This window comes from Diabrotica virgifera, chromosome 6 (assembly GCF_917563875.1).
Source record: "Diabrotica virgifera virgifera chromosome 6, PGI_DIABVI_V3a".
NCBI lineage: Eukaryota > Metazoa > Arthropoda > Insecta > Coleoptera > Chrysomelidae > Diabrotica > Diabrotica virgifera.
The window spans coordinates 218,791,698-218,807,974 of NC_065448.1; the positions used below are offsets into that span (position 1 = coordinate 218,791,698).

The 16,277-nt window shown below is 34.1% G+C and overlaps 1 protein-coding gene across 1 annotated transcript in view; it reads left to right on the forward strand.

Annotated features, from left to right (window-relative positions):
• The window catches only part of LOC126887253 (pikachurin), a 679,948-nt gene that overhangs the window by 281,416 nt on the left and 382,255 nt on the right, over positions 1–16,277 (forward strand). Inside the window, exon 3 of the mRNA XM_050654668.1 lies at positions 4,630–5,034. Coding sequence (XP_050510625.1) covers positions 4,630–5,034 — 405 coding nt within the window. The remainder of the gene's footprint in view (positions 1–4,629; positions 5,035–16,277) is intronic.

Here is a 16,277-nt window from a genome sequence, read left to right on the forward strand (position 1 = left end):
TAAACATTAATTTTTGGTGCTACGCGCAGGACAGCGGATATATGATTGGGCATTCTCTGATTGGGCATTCCGATGACCTTTGATAATGATTGAAAAATTTTAATTTTTGGTACATTTCGGAATAAATAAATAAATTTGTTTATTGCAAAATAAAAACGCATACTCTGTCACCTACACTTTGTGAAAAATGGTTTAAACAATTTTTCACAAACAATATTCAAATTAGTTTGATTTGTGTGGAATTAAAATGTGAATTTACAACAAAATATAGAGTAAGAAAATATATTAGATAAAGATTGAAAGAAATTTTGGTGGAAATCAACTTGTGTGAATCGAACACCGCTGTCCGGCACGTAGCACCAAAAATTAATGTTTATTTAAAAAACTTCCTAACGCCATGGTAGTTAACCGATTTTAATTTTGTAAATTGCAAATGAAAGGTACAGTGTTCTTCTATGTGTAAAATAATTTTTAACTTGGTACCTGCTTTATTTTCAGTCCTGCAATATTTTGAAAAAATGTATTTTTTTGCGAAAGCTGGGTTGCAAAATTCATTTTGCAAAATCCTATTAAACCGATATTAACTAAATTTACAGTATTGTTTTATAATATTATAAAGTTTTTATGCGTGAAACATGAAGGCCCTAAGTGTAGCAGAAATAGTTGAAAAACGTAAAATGCGAATGTTTTTTTATGTTTTTTTCGCAATTATTGCTATTTTGCAACAAGGGTAACAATTTTAAAAAATTTTAACCAATCTTATATTGTAGGAAATTTAACTACGTAACTTTTATTTCATTGCAACTTTTCTCGGAAGTAAATATTAGTAAAATAACAAAGAAAAAATCAATTTTTTTCTTCACTTTTTTGAAATTTTGATTATTTAAGCAATGTTCCGGACCTTTTTGACTGGAAGGATATAACATGCCCCAAAAGAGGGTGACATTTGTATATCATGAAAAGGCGAATAGAATTTTGACAAGATGTTGTTATGTCATATTAGGGGATGATACACAATGAAGAACATGTCCACGGTAAGCTCAGAATCGGAAGAGATGTGGTGGTGTATTTTTAAGGGATGTTAATAGTATACTCTTATTAGCTTAGAAATGAAAAAGAAAATAGAAATATCAAAATAAGGATGTCAAATTAAAAATAAAATATTGGGCGCCACTGATTACCTTATGGGAACCAAAAATTATACAAAAAATATGAATATTAAAAGAAAGCTAACTCAAAATAAAACAAAATCATAGTCAAATAAAAAATATGTAAAATACTTTTGTATGAAAACAAATATGGTGTGAAAACAAATATATCGTGAAAACAGATATATCGTGACTTACCTTATCTACTCTATACTCAGCCAATTCTTTATTGTTCTTACGATACAAGAGAGAAGGAAAAGAGAAATAATAAATTTGTATTTTGTAAATCAAACCTTATTTATTAGAACAAAAAAGTTAATTTATGAATCTGTGATCTCATGGTGTTACAAATTGAGATCGAGATTACCAAACAAAAAAAAATGAAAGAAAAGTTCTACATAACAAAAAATTATACCTCGTGTTACAATCATTGTCCTGGTTCTTCTTGGGGGTTGTTAAGTCCAAGGCGCGATTTCACTTCACTTTAAAGTCACTTTATAAATGATTGATACAGCAACAGTACATAATCGATGAAACCATAGTTCATAGAAAAATCTTTATAGAAAAATTCAGCATTGTATGATGAATTCTGCATTCTCAAAAACAAATTAGTTCTACTCGAACAATAATATTAAAAGTGATTTGTTTTATAGTTCATTAAACGGAATAAAAAAATATTAGAATGGAAGCAAACATCATGCTTTAACTAGGGTGTTGAATCTAGTAACACAAAACGAAAACTTCTTCTGCATAATTCCTGGATCTGCATGCATGTAAAAAAAGATACCAAAAGTGGTAAACCATATCGAAAATAGCCTAACAACAGCTAAAATTGCCGGAGTTCACGTACTCTGTCCGCCATGTGTCGCTGGGCTGAGTTCTATTAGCCGGCCGAAGAACTTGTAACTACATTTTACTTCACTGGAAACTAACTGCCTCTCAAAACTAAACTTCACTTGATGACGGCCCTAACAGAACTGAACTTGAAGCCGGACCTAACAGAACTTAACTTGAAAATGGACCAGATGGAACTTCCTCTTCTCTCCTCAGACTCTAACCAAAACGCCCTATCCAAAATCATCACACGATCTTTCCCATCGATAATCCAACGACCAATTACAGATTCAAAACACTCGAATCAATTAAATCTTTGCCAATAGGAAGTTGCAATTTACGCTTCAAGTTGAACCCTCTGGCGTATACCAAAACAGCTCGACCAATCACAAAAAAAACAAACAAGCAGATTTCAATATTTCGTACCGCCAATTCTTCCCACAAAAAAACGCTGACTTGGACGTATTCACAGCTAAGGCCCGTTCTCATATGCGTCAGCAATTCTGCACGTGTAGCTCAGTGGACTAACACAACCACTTATCGGCACTTGGAGACCTTATTTATGACGAAATTTCGGCTCTAACATAAACATTTCCCAGTCTCTCTGTCTCAAAAAGTCATTAAATGCTTTTGATAGCTAGCCGAAGATAAACAAAACAATATCGGATGATCCAATTTACCGCTAAAAATCCTGAGAACCGTACGATCGACAAAACACCATCATACGAGGAAATAAGAATTTATTGATTAAGTACTGTGAGAAACAAACTACGTCATACCTACACACTCCAAAGCGATAGATTTGCGAGACTCAACAATCTCTAAAAACAAATATGAATTCAACGATTATGATATATAGGGTGTAACGAAAATGTTACAAATGTAAACTAGATCGAAATTTCAAATAAAGTTGGTACCGTTACAAGAATAACTCAATTATTATTATATCGGTTAATTCCAAGCAATTTCTGCAAAAAAATTAGTCACCTCTCAACGTCCATCTCAAAACAGATCCACCCTGGACTAAATACATACGAAAAGAAAAAACATCCAACACCTGTGAACTCTCAGAAATCAGACGGTTTCATTTTTCTTTTGATGCCACACCTCTTCCTCTTCATTTCTTGAGCCCTTGTCAGGTGACAATTTAACAATTGTTAGCTTGCTGTATCCATTGGCTGCGATCTTGTGCCTCATGGACGGGTCCATGTACGAAATATTCCCACCAGGGTCGCCATTTGGTCTGCCCATCGTGTTTGACACTTTCTACTACCAACAGTTCCATGGTCTCCGTTCTGGCTATATGGTCAAAGTAATTTAGGTACCCTCGATTGACTTTTTTTAATATACTATCTTTTATACAGTACGAAAAGTGAAAGAATACCCATGAACGAACATATAAAACACGCTGTATATTCCTGTCACCGTGTCACACAAAAAATTGGCCAGCGCAAGTACATGTAATAATTATTGTTACATGTAGTTGCACTGGACAATTTTCTTTGTGACACGGTGCCAGGAAAATACAGCGTATTTTATATGTTTGTTCATGGGTATTCTTTCATTTTTCCGACTGTATGCAACTCTTCCAAAACTGATAAGTTGGTTCTGTGTTCTTCTGTAGTATTGGTATATTGTGTTCCCTCACCTTTCCTTCTAGTACCAACAATTCCATGGTCTCCGTTCTGGCTATATGGCCGAAGTAACTTAGGTACCCTCGGTTTACTTTTTTTAATATCCTGTCTCTTATATGCAACTCTTCCAAAACTGATAAGTTGGTTCTGTGTTCTTCTGTAGTATTGGTATATTGTGTTCCCTCACTTTTTCTAGTATCCGTCTGGTGTTCAATATCTGCTCAACCGTTAAATTCCCTGGTACGAATCCTCTTGTTCTTTTGCTATCTCAGGAACTAGAAATTTCTTTAGCTGCCCATTGGTTATATGTAGCAGGATTTTAATTGTATGAGGGCAATGGTTTTGTACTAGCGTACGATTAGTGATCCTTTTTATGGTGAAGCGTTTTACATGTCTGCTCAGATGGGATCAGGGATAAGACTAACTACTTGAATACTGGGGGTTGAAATGGGGATAAAGTAGAAGGAGCAGGACCTCAAACCTTCTTTGCGAACGGCGCATCAGTTGGTTGTTGTCGATATATTGGCGCATGCATTGGAACCACAGTGATTTCAAACATGTCACTATACGCAGAATATGACATGCATCGAGGACATATATTTTTTGTAATGAAGGATTTACATTTATTATTACATCTGCAAAAATTGAAATGGTTGGGACAATATTTCTTTTTAAATTAAAGATAGTTGAGCAATTACGTTAATAAACCAAATTTAGAATATATTATGTATGTGTGTTGTCTAACACTGAAGAACCTTAGTTTCCTTTACTTTTTCAAATAGAAGTGATTTAAAGGCTTAAATTTTGTAAGTAATACTTCAGTATAAAGAGCTTCAATGGTGACTTATAAATTTTGGGCTCTGTAGTGGTTCGTAAGTTTTTACGTTTTCGTAAACTTTCGTTACTTTTGCTGTCGGAAAATTTCGGTTTCCCTGTTGTTTTAATTGCAGTTAAAATTGTATTATCTAGTGAGATTTTACCCAGAGTTAACGACTTCTTCTTTTTCTTTTCAGAAATAAATTCAACGGCATCGCCTCCGTCCTTAGAAGACCTAAGATACAACGGTGTAGAAGACATTTTATACCAAAAAGACGCAGTGATAGACGTAGTGGAATTCTCCCCGTTGAACCTGTCAGATTCCAAGGAAATTTCGAAATTATCAACGGCTCCTTCAAGTCAAATTAATTATACGACGCAAGGCCCTCGCCTGGAACAAAAATTAACGTCGGAAAGTTTAGCCGCGTCAAAGGTGACGAAACCCATAACGCCTTCGGTGGCTAACGTTACGGTTACCGTGTCGACAGTGAAACCGTGTCCGTTGGACTGCGGTCCCGGCGGGGGCTGCAGTTTAGAAAACGCCGACGAATCGCCGATGTGTCTGTGTCCTTTGGGGCGAGGCGGCGAAAGGTGTAATGAAGGTAGGTCAAATTATAATTTTGTATACATTTAAAAAGTTGGCACGTAACGTGAAAATCTGAGTTTTTTATTATTTAGGGAAGAATGTCTCATCAACCATAAGTATTAGCACCAACATAAGATATGATATAGATTGTGATATACATGTATAGTCACCTAGCAGCTTGGATAAATCGTTAAGTAGGCGACAATCAGACTGTTGTTATTCATAACGTCATAGTCATTAATATACATACATGCTTGATGCTTAAAGATGTGTAGTGCGGCCATCCACGTTCCGGTATACCTGCACAGGTTTGTCTGTCCAGGTGACCTATACAGGTAAACCGAAACATGTATACCAGAAGCTGCAGGCAAAACTGCACAGGTATTATAGCGGCCTGTGCAGGCGACCGGAGAAGAATCGAAATTCAATATTTTCTACTTGCGCAGGCCTGCTTTGACTTGCTTATCAATAACAAACCGTTATTATATTCCGATATTTTAGAAGTTATCATGTTTAGTCTTTGCCTAACAATTTTGTTCTTACATTTAACAGGCTCGTTAACGTTTTGAATACGAATGTAAGTATCTGTTTGAAAATTGTAAGGGTAAACGCGGTTGGATTTGACGTCTCTTGTAATACATATTATTTCTTACGTAGGTAATGTCTTTTCTTGTCAAAAAATTCATAGCATCACTGTTTTCCCTTATTACAGAATGGATAAATTTTTATGGCCGCTCTGTGATATCTTCTATGGCTTTCCGTTTGCTTGCCGTACTCAAAATTTGTATATTTATAATCATCCAACACAAGTAACGAGTTTCCTTTTTCACTTAAGATTATGACTACCTTTTAAGACAGCTCAAAATAAACTAAATCTAGAATAATATTTTATTATTAAATATTTCCTTACTCGTTAAAATCTCGTTAAAGAATCGGAACCTCATTAACCCTAATTACCTACCTTAATCTACCTACCTACCTATCTCTCATACAATCCGTAATTCGGTGCACTTATTTTGGCTGTTCAGGTAGTGGCCCTCAATTCGAGAACACCGAAACAAACACGTTGTAGTCAATGGAAGAGAACAGAGCAGGTAAGTCGCGGTGTAGGTTTAGTGCGATACCATTCAGGAGGTTTACATCGATGCTTTTGAAAATAAAATGAGTTTGTTTTACATGGATGTCTACTGCGCGGCCTACAAGGATGCTTCCTTGTGATTGGTCCGTTCGAAGCCAAGTTGTCATTACCTGCGCTATCTGAGTTGATACTTTTTATATAATCGCTTTTTTGTATTCAGTTTATTTTTGAATTTCTAAAGTAATTAAATTCAGTAAATTTTTGAAATATGAAGGAGGATATGATTATTTACAGCTGACATTTCATTATTTTCATCACTTTACTGACACAACATCGCAGAAGCACAGTCTTTTTGTCATTCAAATTTCATTAAACTACTTCACTTGATAGTGGTTCTAGCTCTAGCTCGACTGACAGCGCAGGTGAGCTCCTTGCTATGTGCTATCGACATCGACCGCGACTTAACTAGTTGCATCCACCGCGACCTAAACCTCCACCTTGACCCACTTGTTCTGTTCTTACCTTAAATTTTCCTTCCCAACTCCCTCATATCTGAGATCTTCCTGGACAATATCAAACCATCTTTTTCTGGGCATTCCTTTCCTCTATACAAATTGTATTAACTTATTTGATTTGGATTTAATTTTCTTTTTATGCGGTGTTTGGGATATAGATGTTATATGGCTGTGATTGAGCTAAGAGAATTGGTAAGAGTAAGAGCTCGTGGAACGTTAAAAGTATTTAAATATTTTACGGCTGGGTATATGGCATGAAGTTTTACGGTGAAAATGATTGTTTCTGAGGAAAGTTTGAATATAATATTAGATGTTGGGAAACTATATATGAGTCTTCACCATCACTAGATTTGGATGATAGATATTTATTGAGCTTTTAATTAAAGTAATGGGAGTATCCAGGGTGGAGGATGGTGAAGGTATGTGGAGAGAACGTTCCTTTGATTTTACCCTTCATAATCAAGTTGCTCGAACACGTATTTATCATGTTTAAGTATGTGCCCCAAATACAGGGTGTCCCGAAAAGATTGGTCATAAATTATACCACAGATTCTGGGGTCAAAAATAGGTTGATTGAACCTCACTTACCTATATACAATAATGCACACACAAAAAGTTACAGCCCTTTGAAGTTATAAAATGAAAATCGATTTTTTTTCATGTATCGAAAACTCTCAGATTTTTTATTAAAAATAGACATGTGGCATTTTTATGGCAGCAACATCTTAAAAAAAAATTAAAGTGAAATTTGTGCACCCCATAAAAATTTTATGGGGATTTGTTCCCTTAAACCCCCCCAAACTTTTGTGTACGTTCCAATTAAATTATTATTGTGGCACCGTTAGTTAAACACAATATTTTTAAAACTTTTTTGTCTCTTAGAACTTTTTCGATAAGCCAGTGTTTATCGAGATATTTTGAATATTTGTCGAATCCGCCACAGATTTGTATATGGTTAAGTACGATTATAGAGACCTGTGAATAATCTGAAAATTTATTTATAATTTACATTTTTAGGTATATTTTGAAAAAGAAGTTACATCTCGATAAAAGGTGACTTATGAAAAAAGGGCTAAGAGGCAAAAGTTTTAAAAACACTGTGTTTAACTAATGGTACCATAATAATAGTTTAATTGGAACGTACACAAACGTTTGGGGGGTTTAAAGGAACAAAACCCCCATAAAATTTTTACGTAATTATATTGAAAAAGAAGCCGCATCTCGATAAAAAAGGCTTATCGAAAAAATACTAGAAGACAAAAAAGTTTTAAAAACGTTGTGTTTAACTAATGGTACCAAAATAATGAATTAATTGGAACGTACACAAAAGTTTGGGGGGGGGGGGGGGTTTAAGGGAACAAAATCCCCATAAATTTTTTATGGGGCGGACAAATTTCACTATAATTTTGTTTTAAGATGTTCCTTCCATAGGAATGATACATGTCCATTTTCAATAAAAAATCTCTAATAGTTTTCGATATATTGAAAAAAATCGATTTTCATTTTGTAACTTCAAAGAGCTGTAACTTTTTTTGTGAGCACATTTGTACTAAGGTAAGTTAGGTTCAATCGAACTATTTTTGATCCCAGAATATGTGGTATAATTTATGACCAATCTTTTCGGGACACCCTGTATATTGCTTTTCTCCTCTTAATAATTATCAAAAATTTTCTCTCTTCCCATTATATGCTACATAGTCCAAGTAATGAAGCTCAAAATAGGACAAAACCTCGCAATTTTTACAGAATGGATAGATTTGCTTGAAAATTTGAGAATCAGTAGTGGATAGCCCAAGGATGAAAATCTTTCTGTAGCCGAAAGGCGCTTTTACCATGGGGGTGGTTGCCACCCCATCTCGGGGGTGGAAATCTTTTATTATATTTTGACCACAAAAGTTGGTAAAAACATTTATTCTAAGCAAAAGACGTTCTATACATTTTTTTGATAAAATTAACAGTTTTCGATTTATTCGCTATCGAAAGTGTTAGTTTTATATTGAAAAAATCAATGTTTTTAATAAGTTGTCTGCTGACCGCAAAAGTTTTCGTTTTATCAATACAACTTTAATTAACAAAAATGTACCTTTCAAGAAAATAAACAAATCCGTGTTTTTTAATTTTCTTTAGGACCAATAAATAGTAATCGAGCTATACTTTTTATTATATGTTGGCTCTTCCTCGTCAAGTGCTAAATATTGTAGATTCAAAGTCAAAAGACGGGAAAACTATGCATTTTTCGATGACAACTTGTTGAAACTAATTTAAAGTACTTAAAAATATCTATCTCCAGAAATTAAAAAAAGTCTCTAGCACAAAACTTAAGTGACTTATAATGAAACGAATGTCAGTCCCCATTTTTTTCAGCGAAAAAGTGAACAGGCAACCCCCTAATCATCACTCTAATTAAAATTAGTCATTAACCTTATTTGGTCTTTTTTATTTATGTATTATTAATAGGTTTTAGAAGTTTGACCGGCTTAGAATTATTGGTTTTTAAAAAAATTGAGTTAAAAGCGAATAACGAATTTTTGTAGTTTGGAAAAAAGTCTTTTTCTTCAGAATAGCACGATTAGCATCAGAGATACGAAAAAATGTTTAAATATGAAATTGTAGCTTATTTACATCCCAAGAACCTGGTTTGCAAAATTTTTTCTACGGTAAAAATTGAGTGAGATGTTGACAATTAAAACTTGTAATAACATGCAAAAACCACATTTACCAATCCTTTCAAAGGACTCCTCAGTCTTTTTGCGACTGAGGATTAAAAAAAAATTTAATGTTAATGGGCTTATAGACCTTGTAAAAACCTACAAAATTATTTTTCACCAAACTTTCTGAGATAAAAAATAAAAAGTTACGGTTAAAAAATCAATATATTTTTTTGAAAAAAAAAGGAGAAATCCAATTGGAAGCATGATAATGTAAGTTAGCGATGTTTTTAGTCATTGGCCTCATTTATCCTTATTTATTTGTGTATTAATAATAAATTCTAGAAGTTTAACTGGCTTAGAATGATTAGTTTTTAAAAAACTGGAGTTAAAAGCGAATAACGAATTTTTGTAGTTTAGTAAAAAATGCCATTTCCTTCAGAATAGAAAGATTAACGTCGGAGATACGAAAAAATATTTCAATATAAAATTTTAGGTTATTTAATTCCCAAGAAATTGGTTTGAAAAAAATTTGTCTATAACAAAAATTGAGTGAATCGAAAATGAGTATAATATCAAAAAACATTGATTTTTTTAATCCAAAACTAACACTTTCAATAGCGAATAAATCGAAAACTATTAATTTTATCAAAAAAATGTATAGAACATTTTTTGCTTAGAATGAATGTTTTTAACAACTTTTGTGGTCAAAATATAATAAAAAATTTCCAACCACGAGATGGGGTGACAACCACCCCCATGGTAAAAGCGCCTTTTGGAATCATATAGATTTTGATCCTTGGACAATCCAAATAAATCCATGTGACGAATATAAATACCTGGGCGTCATCTTCGACCTTAGTGGAAAAGACGAACGAGAAACTGAACATCGAATCATACAAGCCCGAAGAGCTATAGCATGTCTAAACGGAGTTCTATGGAGTAAAGAAATATCAAAGAAAAGAAAATGGAATATATATGAGACAATGGTTAAAACTAGCCTACTTTATGGAGCCGAGACATGGAGAATAACCGAGAAATATAAGAAAAAGGTCGAAGCCACGGAAATGGATGCCATCAGAAGATCGATGAGAATATCAAGAGCCGAAAGAATAAGGAATGAAGTAATAAAACAACAAATGGGTGTAGAGGGCACTATAGTTGAGGATATTGAAAGAAAACAGCTCATATGGTATGGGCATGTGAGCCGAATGGGGGACGAAAGATTTCCTAAAAAAACTATGATGTGGCAATCCCCAGAGAAGAAAAAACGAGGACGACCACCACAGAGCTGGAATCTGGAAGTTAGGAAAGCGATTAGCGCTCGAAATCTAAATGAAGACCTAACTCAGGACAGAATACAGTGGCGCTTGGGAGTCGGACAACGTCATAAGACGTTATAAAACCGAATATATATATACAATCCACTATTTATTCTTAAATTTTCAAGCAAATCGTTCCATTCTGTAAAAATTGCGAGGTGAAAAGCTTCGGTTCCTGGCCTAACACCATTTTGTTCGTAATATGATCGGTACATGGTATTTTCAAAATATTCCTTAAAAGCCACATCTCCAGTCAACATTAACAGCCCAGGCTTCATCACTCTAAAGAAAAATAGAGTGGATATAACATTTTACCATCCGATATTGGATTTGCAGATTGAGTCTTTGTTTACCTACTCAGAAATTTCTTAATAATTAAAAAGGCTGTTCTTGATTGCTCTATTCTTGATCGAATTTCGGATTTAGATCTTCTTTAATCCATACTATTAAATATTTCATTTTGTCTACTTGTTTAATATATCCATTTTTATCTGGATACTTGTTATAACTTTACCCCTCTGACTGAAAACCATGGTTTTTATTTACTTTATGTTTAGTGTTAAACCAAACTGTTACCTAGGTATCACAAATTGTGTCCAATAGCGTCTGCAGGTCTTTCTCACTTTCAGCGATAATAACTGTATCGTCGGCATAACTGCTGTTGTTACATTTTCACCATTTATCTTGATCCCTTGTATGCAGTTTTCAAGTGTTGTGTAAATAACTCTTCGGATTATAAATATAATTAAATAGTAATGATAAAAGTACATAGTCTGGTCTCACTCTTGTACTTATCTGTTGCGAATCCGTGCTATTTCTATCTAATGCTACTACAACCTGTTTATAGTCCTGTCGCCAGGGGGGGTACAACGGCCTCCTTAATTCAGACGGACTTACCCAAGTTTTTTTGATATATTTTGACCCGTAGAATACGAAGTTTTTGGGTAAGAGTTGATCCGGATGTCGATAAGGTTGTTATAGAAAAAAAGAACTTGAGGAATTACATAACAGTGATTTCTCGCAAAACAAAACATCTTATTGTATTTTTTGGGTCATTCTAGGCAAAAAATGCTCTGACAAGTTTTTTCGTAGGATGCATAGTTTTCGAGATAACCGCGGTTGAACTTTCAAAAAATGGAAAAATTGCAATTTTTGAAACCGAATAACTTTTGATTAAAAAATAAAGTAGCAATTCTGCTTACCGCATTTGAAAGTTTAAGTCAAATTATATCGGTTTTGATTATTTGCATTGCTAAAAATTTAATATTTTATTGTTAAACAAAGCTATAAACACCTAGTGAGTGAGTGATGTTTTCAATGATTTCTCATTTAAAATCGAACGAGTAGGTAGAGTAGCTACAAGTGCAAGCGAGGCAATTTCTACGTAGCATACGTTAAAACGCATGTATTAGGCACGGTAAACACTATGTGTTTTTAGCTTTGTTTAACAATAAAAAAATTAATTTTTAGAAATGAAAATAATCAAAACCGATAAAATTTGACTTAAACTTTCAAATGTGGTAAGCTGACTTGCTACTTTATTTTTTAATCAAAAGTTATTCGGGTTCAAAAATTGCAATTTTTCGATTTTTTGAAAGTTCAACCGCGGTTATCTCGAAAACTATGCATTCTACGAAAAAACTTGTAGGAATATTTTTTGCTTAAAATGACCCAAAAAATACAAAAATATGTTTTGTTTTGCGAGAAATCGCTGTTATGCAATTCCTCAAGTTCTTTGTCTATAACAATCTTATCATCCGGATCAACTGTTACCCAAAAAATTCGTATTCTACGGGTCAAAATATATAAAAAAAACTTGGGTAAGTCCATCTGAATTAAGGAGGCCGTTGTACCCCACCTGGCGACAGGACTATTATGTTTATATGACCTTTAAAATTGCTTTTAATAATTGTGACATTAATCTGACTAATCTATAGATATATTTTACAGAATTTTTACAGAATATATTTTACAGGGTTTTTGGTAGCGAATTAAAGGTCAATAGTAGCCATTCCGTAGGTGTCTAACCAAATTTGTATATGTTGGTAAAAAAGACGCTTAAATTGTCTTCATCTATAAGTTTAATCAGCTCGATATGAACTTCATCTGGCCCAGGGGTATTTTGAGTTGTTTATAACCTATTGGACTTCAGATTATAATATTATTGGAGCTTCCTGGCTATGGATTTATTTAGCTGTTAAGTTGTGGACGAAGCAGCTCTATTACCCTTCGTATAAACTGTGTAGTTATCTCAGTTTTCATTTGCTTATGGTCAATTTTCCGCGCTTGCTTTACTTCCGAGATATTTATACACATCATTTTCATCCGTGGCTTCGATATTCTGGCCGTTTTGCATATCGAATCCTCCGGGCTGTACTTTTTCTCTAACTATATTTAAAACACGGCACGTGACTAGTCGGAAGTGCTTACTAATATCATTAGAAAAGGATTCTACAGCTTTTGCATCTCTTCTAGTTGCTTTCGAGTGGAAGCCATTAGTTTTAAATCATCCATATACAACAGATGATTAAGCTTCGCCATCACATTGTTGTTATTTTTGATATCAAAAACCTGCGTCAGTGACGTTTAATAGCTGAGATAGTGATAGGTTCATAGCTAGACAGAACCGCCGTGGACTCAACGAATCTCCTTATCTCCTTGGAACAGGCCCCGGCTGATTGCGATATTTTCAGTTTCAATGTTACTTTCATCAAGTATTTGAAGGTGAATTTTAGTCTTCCACTCTGTCATTATATGCTGTAAAAAGGTCACTATATTATCATCGATTTTATATATTCTCAATATATCTATAAGCCATTGAGGCGGTACTGCATCAAAGGCGTTCTTGTAATCAATGAATGTTATTCCTCTTTTTGGAATATGCCTGGTTAGACATTATTGAGTTGATGATAAGTTGTTCTTTGCAACCCATTGAACCCTTAGCGCATCCTTTCTGTTGAGGCTCTATAATGTTGTTGAGAGCACAGTGTTGGAAGATACGTAGAGCTACACAAGATGTGACCAATTTATACAAAGTTGGAAGACAAGTAATTGGGCGGTATTTGACAGGATTTTGGGTGTTATTTTGATCCTTCGGTATTAAATACGTAATTCCCTGAGTTAGGAATGATGGTATTTCCTGCGGAATAGAAATAACCTGATTAGTTAGTGTTGATAAGCATTCATGAACACCGATTGGGTTATTAATAAATTTATTGTTGTTGTTAATTAATCGGTTAAATCTGTTTGTTCGTGATAGTCCAGATAATTCTCTAAATAAATTCGCTACTCGATTTAAATTTACCTACATCTTTCAAAATTAAGGATCAAAGCATCATCACTTTCAAATCAAAAATAGCTCGGATATTTTACTGGCCAAATTTCCTTAATTGCAGTATTATGTAAATCGAATAGCGATTAATCGATTCAATAAAAAGTTCACAGCGGCTTCAGAGGTCGGAAAATACAATCTTCAGGTTGTAATAATGAGTTGAAAGGGTCGTTAGAAGGTAGATGGAACTTCGTTATTGCCATGTAGCTTCTATAAAGCGGTGAATCATATCGTCTAATGGGATTTTATTATCAAGGTAGCCTCACAATCGAATTTGATATTCAATCATAAGATGAAAGAAATTCTTGGGAAATTTGTTGTAAGTTGTAAATTAGACGAGGCAACGAAGCATTAAACCTAGGAATTTTGTGCAATAAGATGAATAGTCATGCAACTTTTTGCATTCGATTAGTGAGAGTCTCAGGCAATTTTGTGAACTAAACTGATATCCGTCAAAAAATTTTGTGCATGAGAAAAGCATCTTTAAAGTGCATCTCGAAGAGATGGAAAATAAAATATTTAGTACTCAGAAAATATGGACGGAAATAAGTTAAATTTTATTACTTGGGGGTTTTGGAGCTCACTGAACACGAATTTTATGACGGCGATGGTCTCCGCGGTACCTGGTGCCCAGACGGGAACTCGTCGCCTGGGACGACCGAATAATTCGCGGAACGATCGAATAATTCGCGAAATGAAGATTGGATCAAAAAATTGAAAAATACGTGTTTAATATTTTTCAAAAATTTATCAAATGACACTAAACACGGCCACGCCACTCCACCCCCTGGTGGTGGGGTGGGGGTAACTTTAAAATCTTATAGAAATCCCATTTTTTATTGCAGATTTGGATTGATTACGTAAAAGTAAGCAACTCCTATTCGAGACTTTTTTAGAATTGTGGATAGATGGCGCTATAATCGGAAAAATCGATTTTTTCATGATACCATAGGTACATTACAGAAACGGTCTAATATCTCAAGAAATACACTTCCAAATAAAAAACCAAAAAATACGTCTTTTATATTTTTTAAGAACCTATTGAATAACATAAAACACGACCCTCCACTCCACCCCCTGGGTGGAGTGTACCTTTAAAATCTTAAATAGGAGCCCCATTTTTTATTGCAGATTTGGATTCCTTACGTAAAAATAAGTAACTTTTATTCAAGACATTTTTTCAAATTATGGATAGATGGCGCTATAATCGGAAAAACACTATTTACTAGCGCCATCTATTAACAATTCTAATAGATGTTTTGAATAAATATTACTTATTTTTTCATGAGGAATCCAAATCTGCAATAAAACATGGGGGATACCCATTTAAAATTTTAAAGTTAACCCCCACTCCACCTACACAAATTGAAGTGCAAAGTCGTATTTAATGATATTCGATAGGTTCTTGAAAAAATATTAAATACGTATTTTTTGGTCTTTTCTGTAAATAAGTGTATTTCTCGAGATATTAGACCGTTTCTATAATTTACCTATGGTATCACGATAAATCGTTTTTTTCGATTATAGCGCCATCTATCCACAATTCAAAAAAAATTCTCGAATAAAAGTTGCTTATTTTTACGTAAGTAATCCAAATCTGTAATAACAAAATGGCCTTTCCGTCTAAGCTTTTAAAATTACCCCCACCCCACCTCCAGTGGATGGAGTGGGGGTCGTCTTTAGTGTCATTAGATAGATTTTTGTAAAATATTAAACGCGCATCTTTCAGTATTTCAATCCAATCTTAATTTCGCGAATTATTCGATCGTTCCGCGAATTATTCGATCGTCCAAGGCGACGAGCCCCACCCTGGGCACCAGATACCTCGGAGACCATCGCCGTCATGAAATCTTTGTTCACTGGCCTCCAAAACCACCAAATATAAAAATTGAACTCATTTCCGTTAATATTTCCTGAGTTCTAAATTTTCATGTTCCATCTCTTCGAGAGGCACTTTGAAAATGCATTTTCTCATGCACAAATTTTTTTGCCGGAGATCAATTTAGTTCACAAAATTGCCTGACACTCTCTCGAATTGAATACAAAAAGTTGCATGACGATTCATCTTACTGCACAAAATTCCTAGGTTTTGGGCTTTTTAGTGCTTCGTTGCTTCGTCTAAATAACGTTTTTTGAATTAAACCTTGCAAGGGCACTTAATATATTTAGTGCAAAGTGAAGGTATTCATGGACTACAAATGAACGTTATGAACATTAAGAAAACCAAGATTTGTTAATTAATTGTTGCAAAAAAGCTTCAAAATTATATGTTTTTAATATCATTAATAGCTTATCTAAAAATGCACAAGTATTTTTTATTTTGCGTGAGAATTGGAACAATATCACCAATATTCAGCTATAAAAA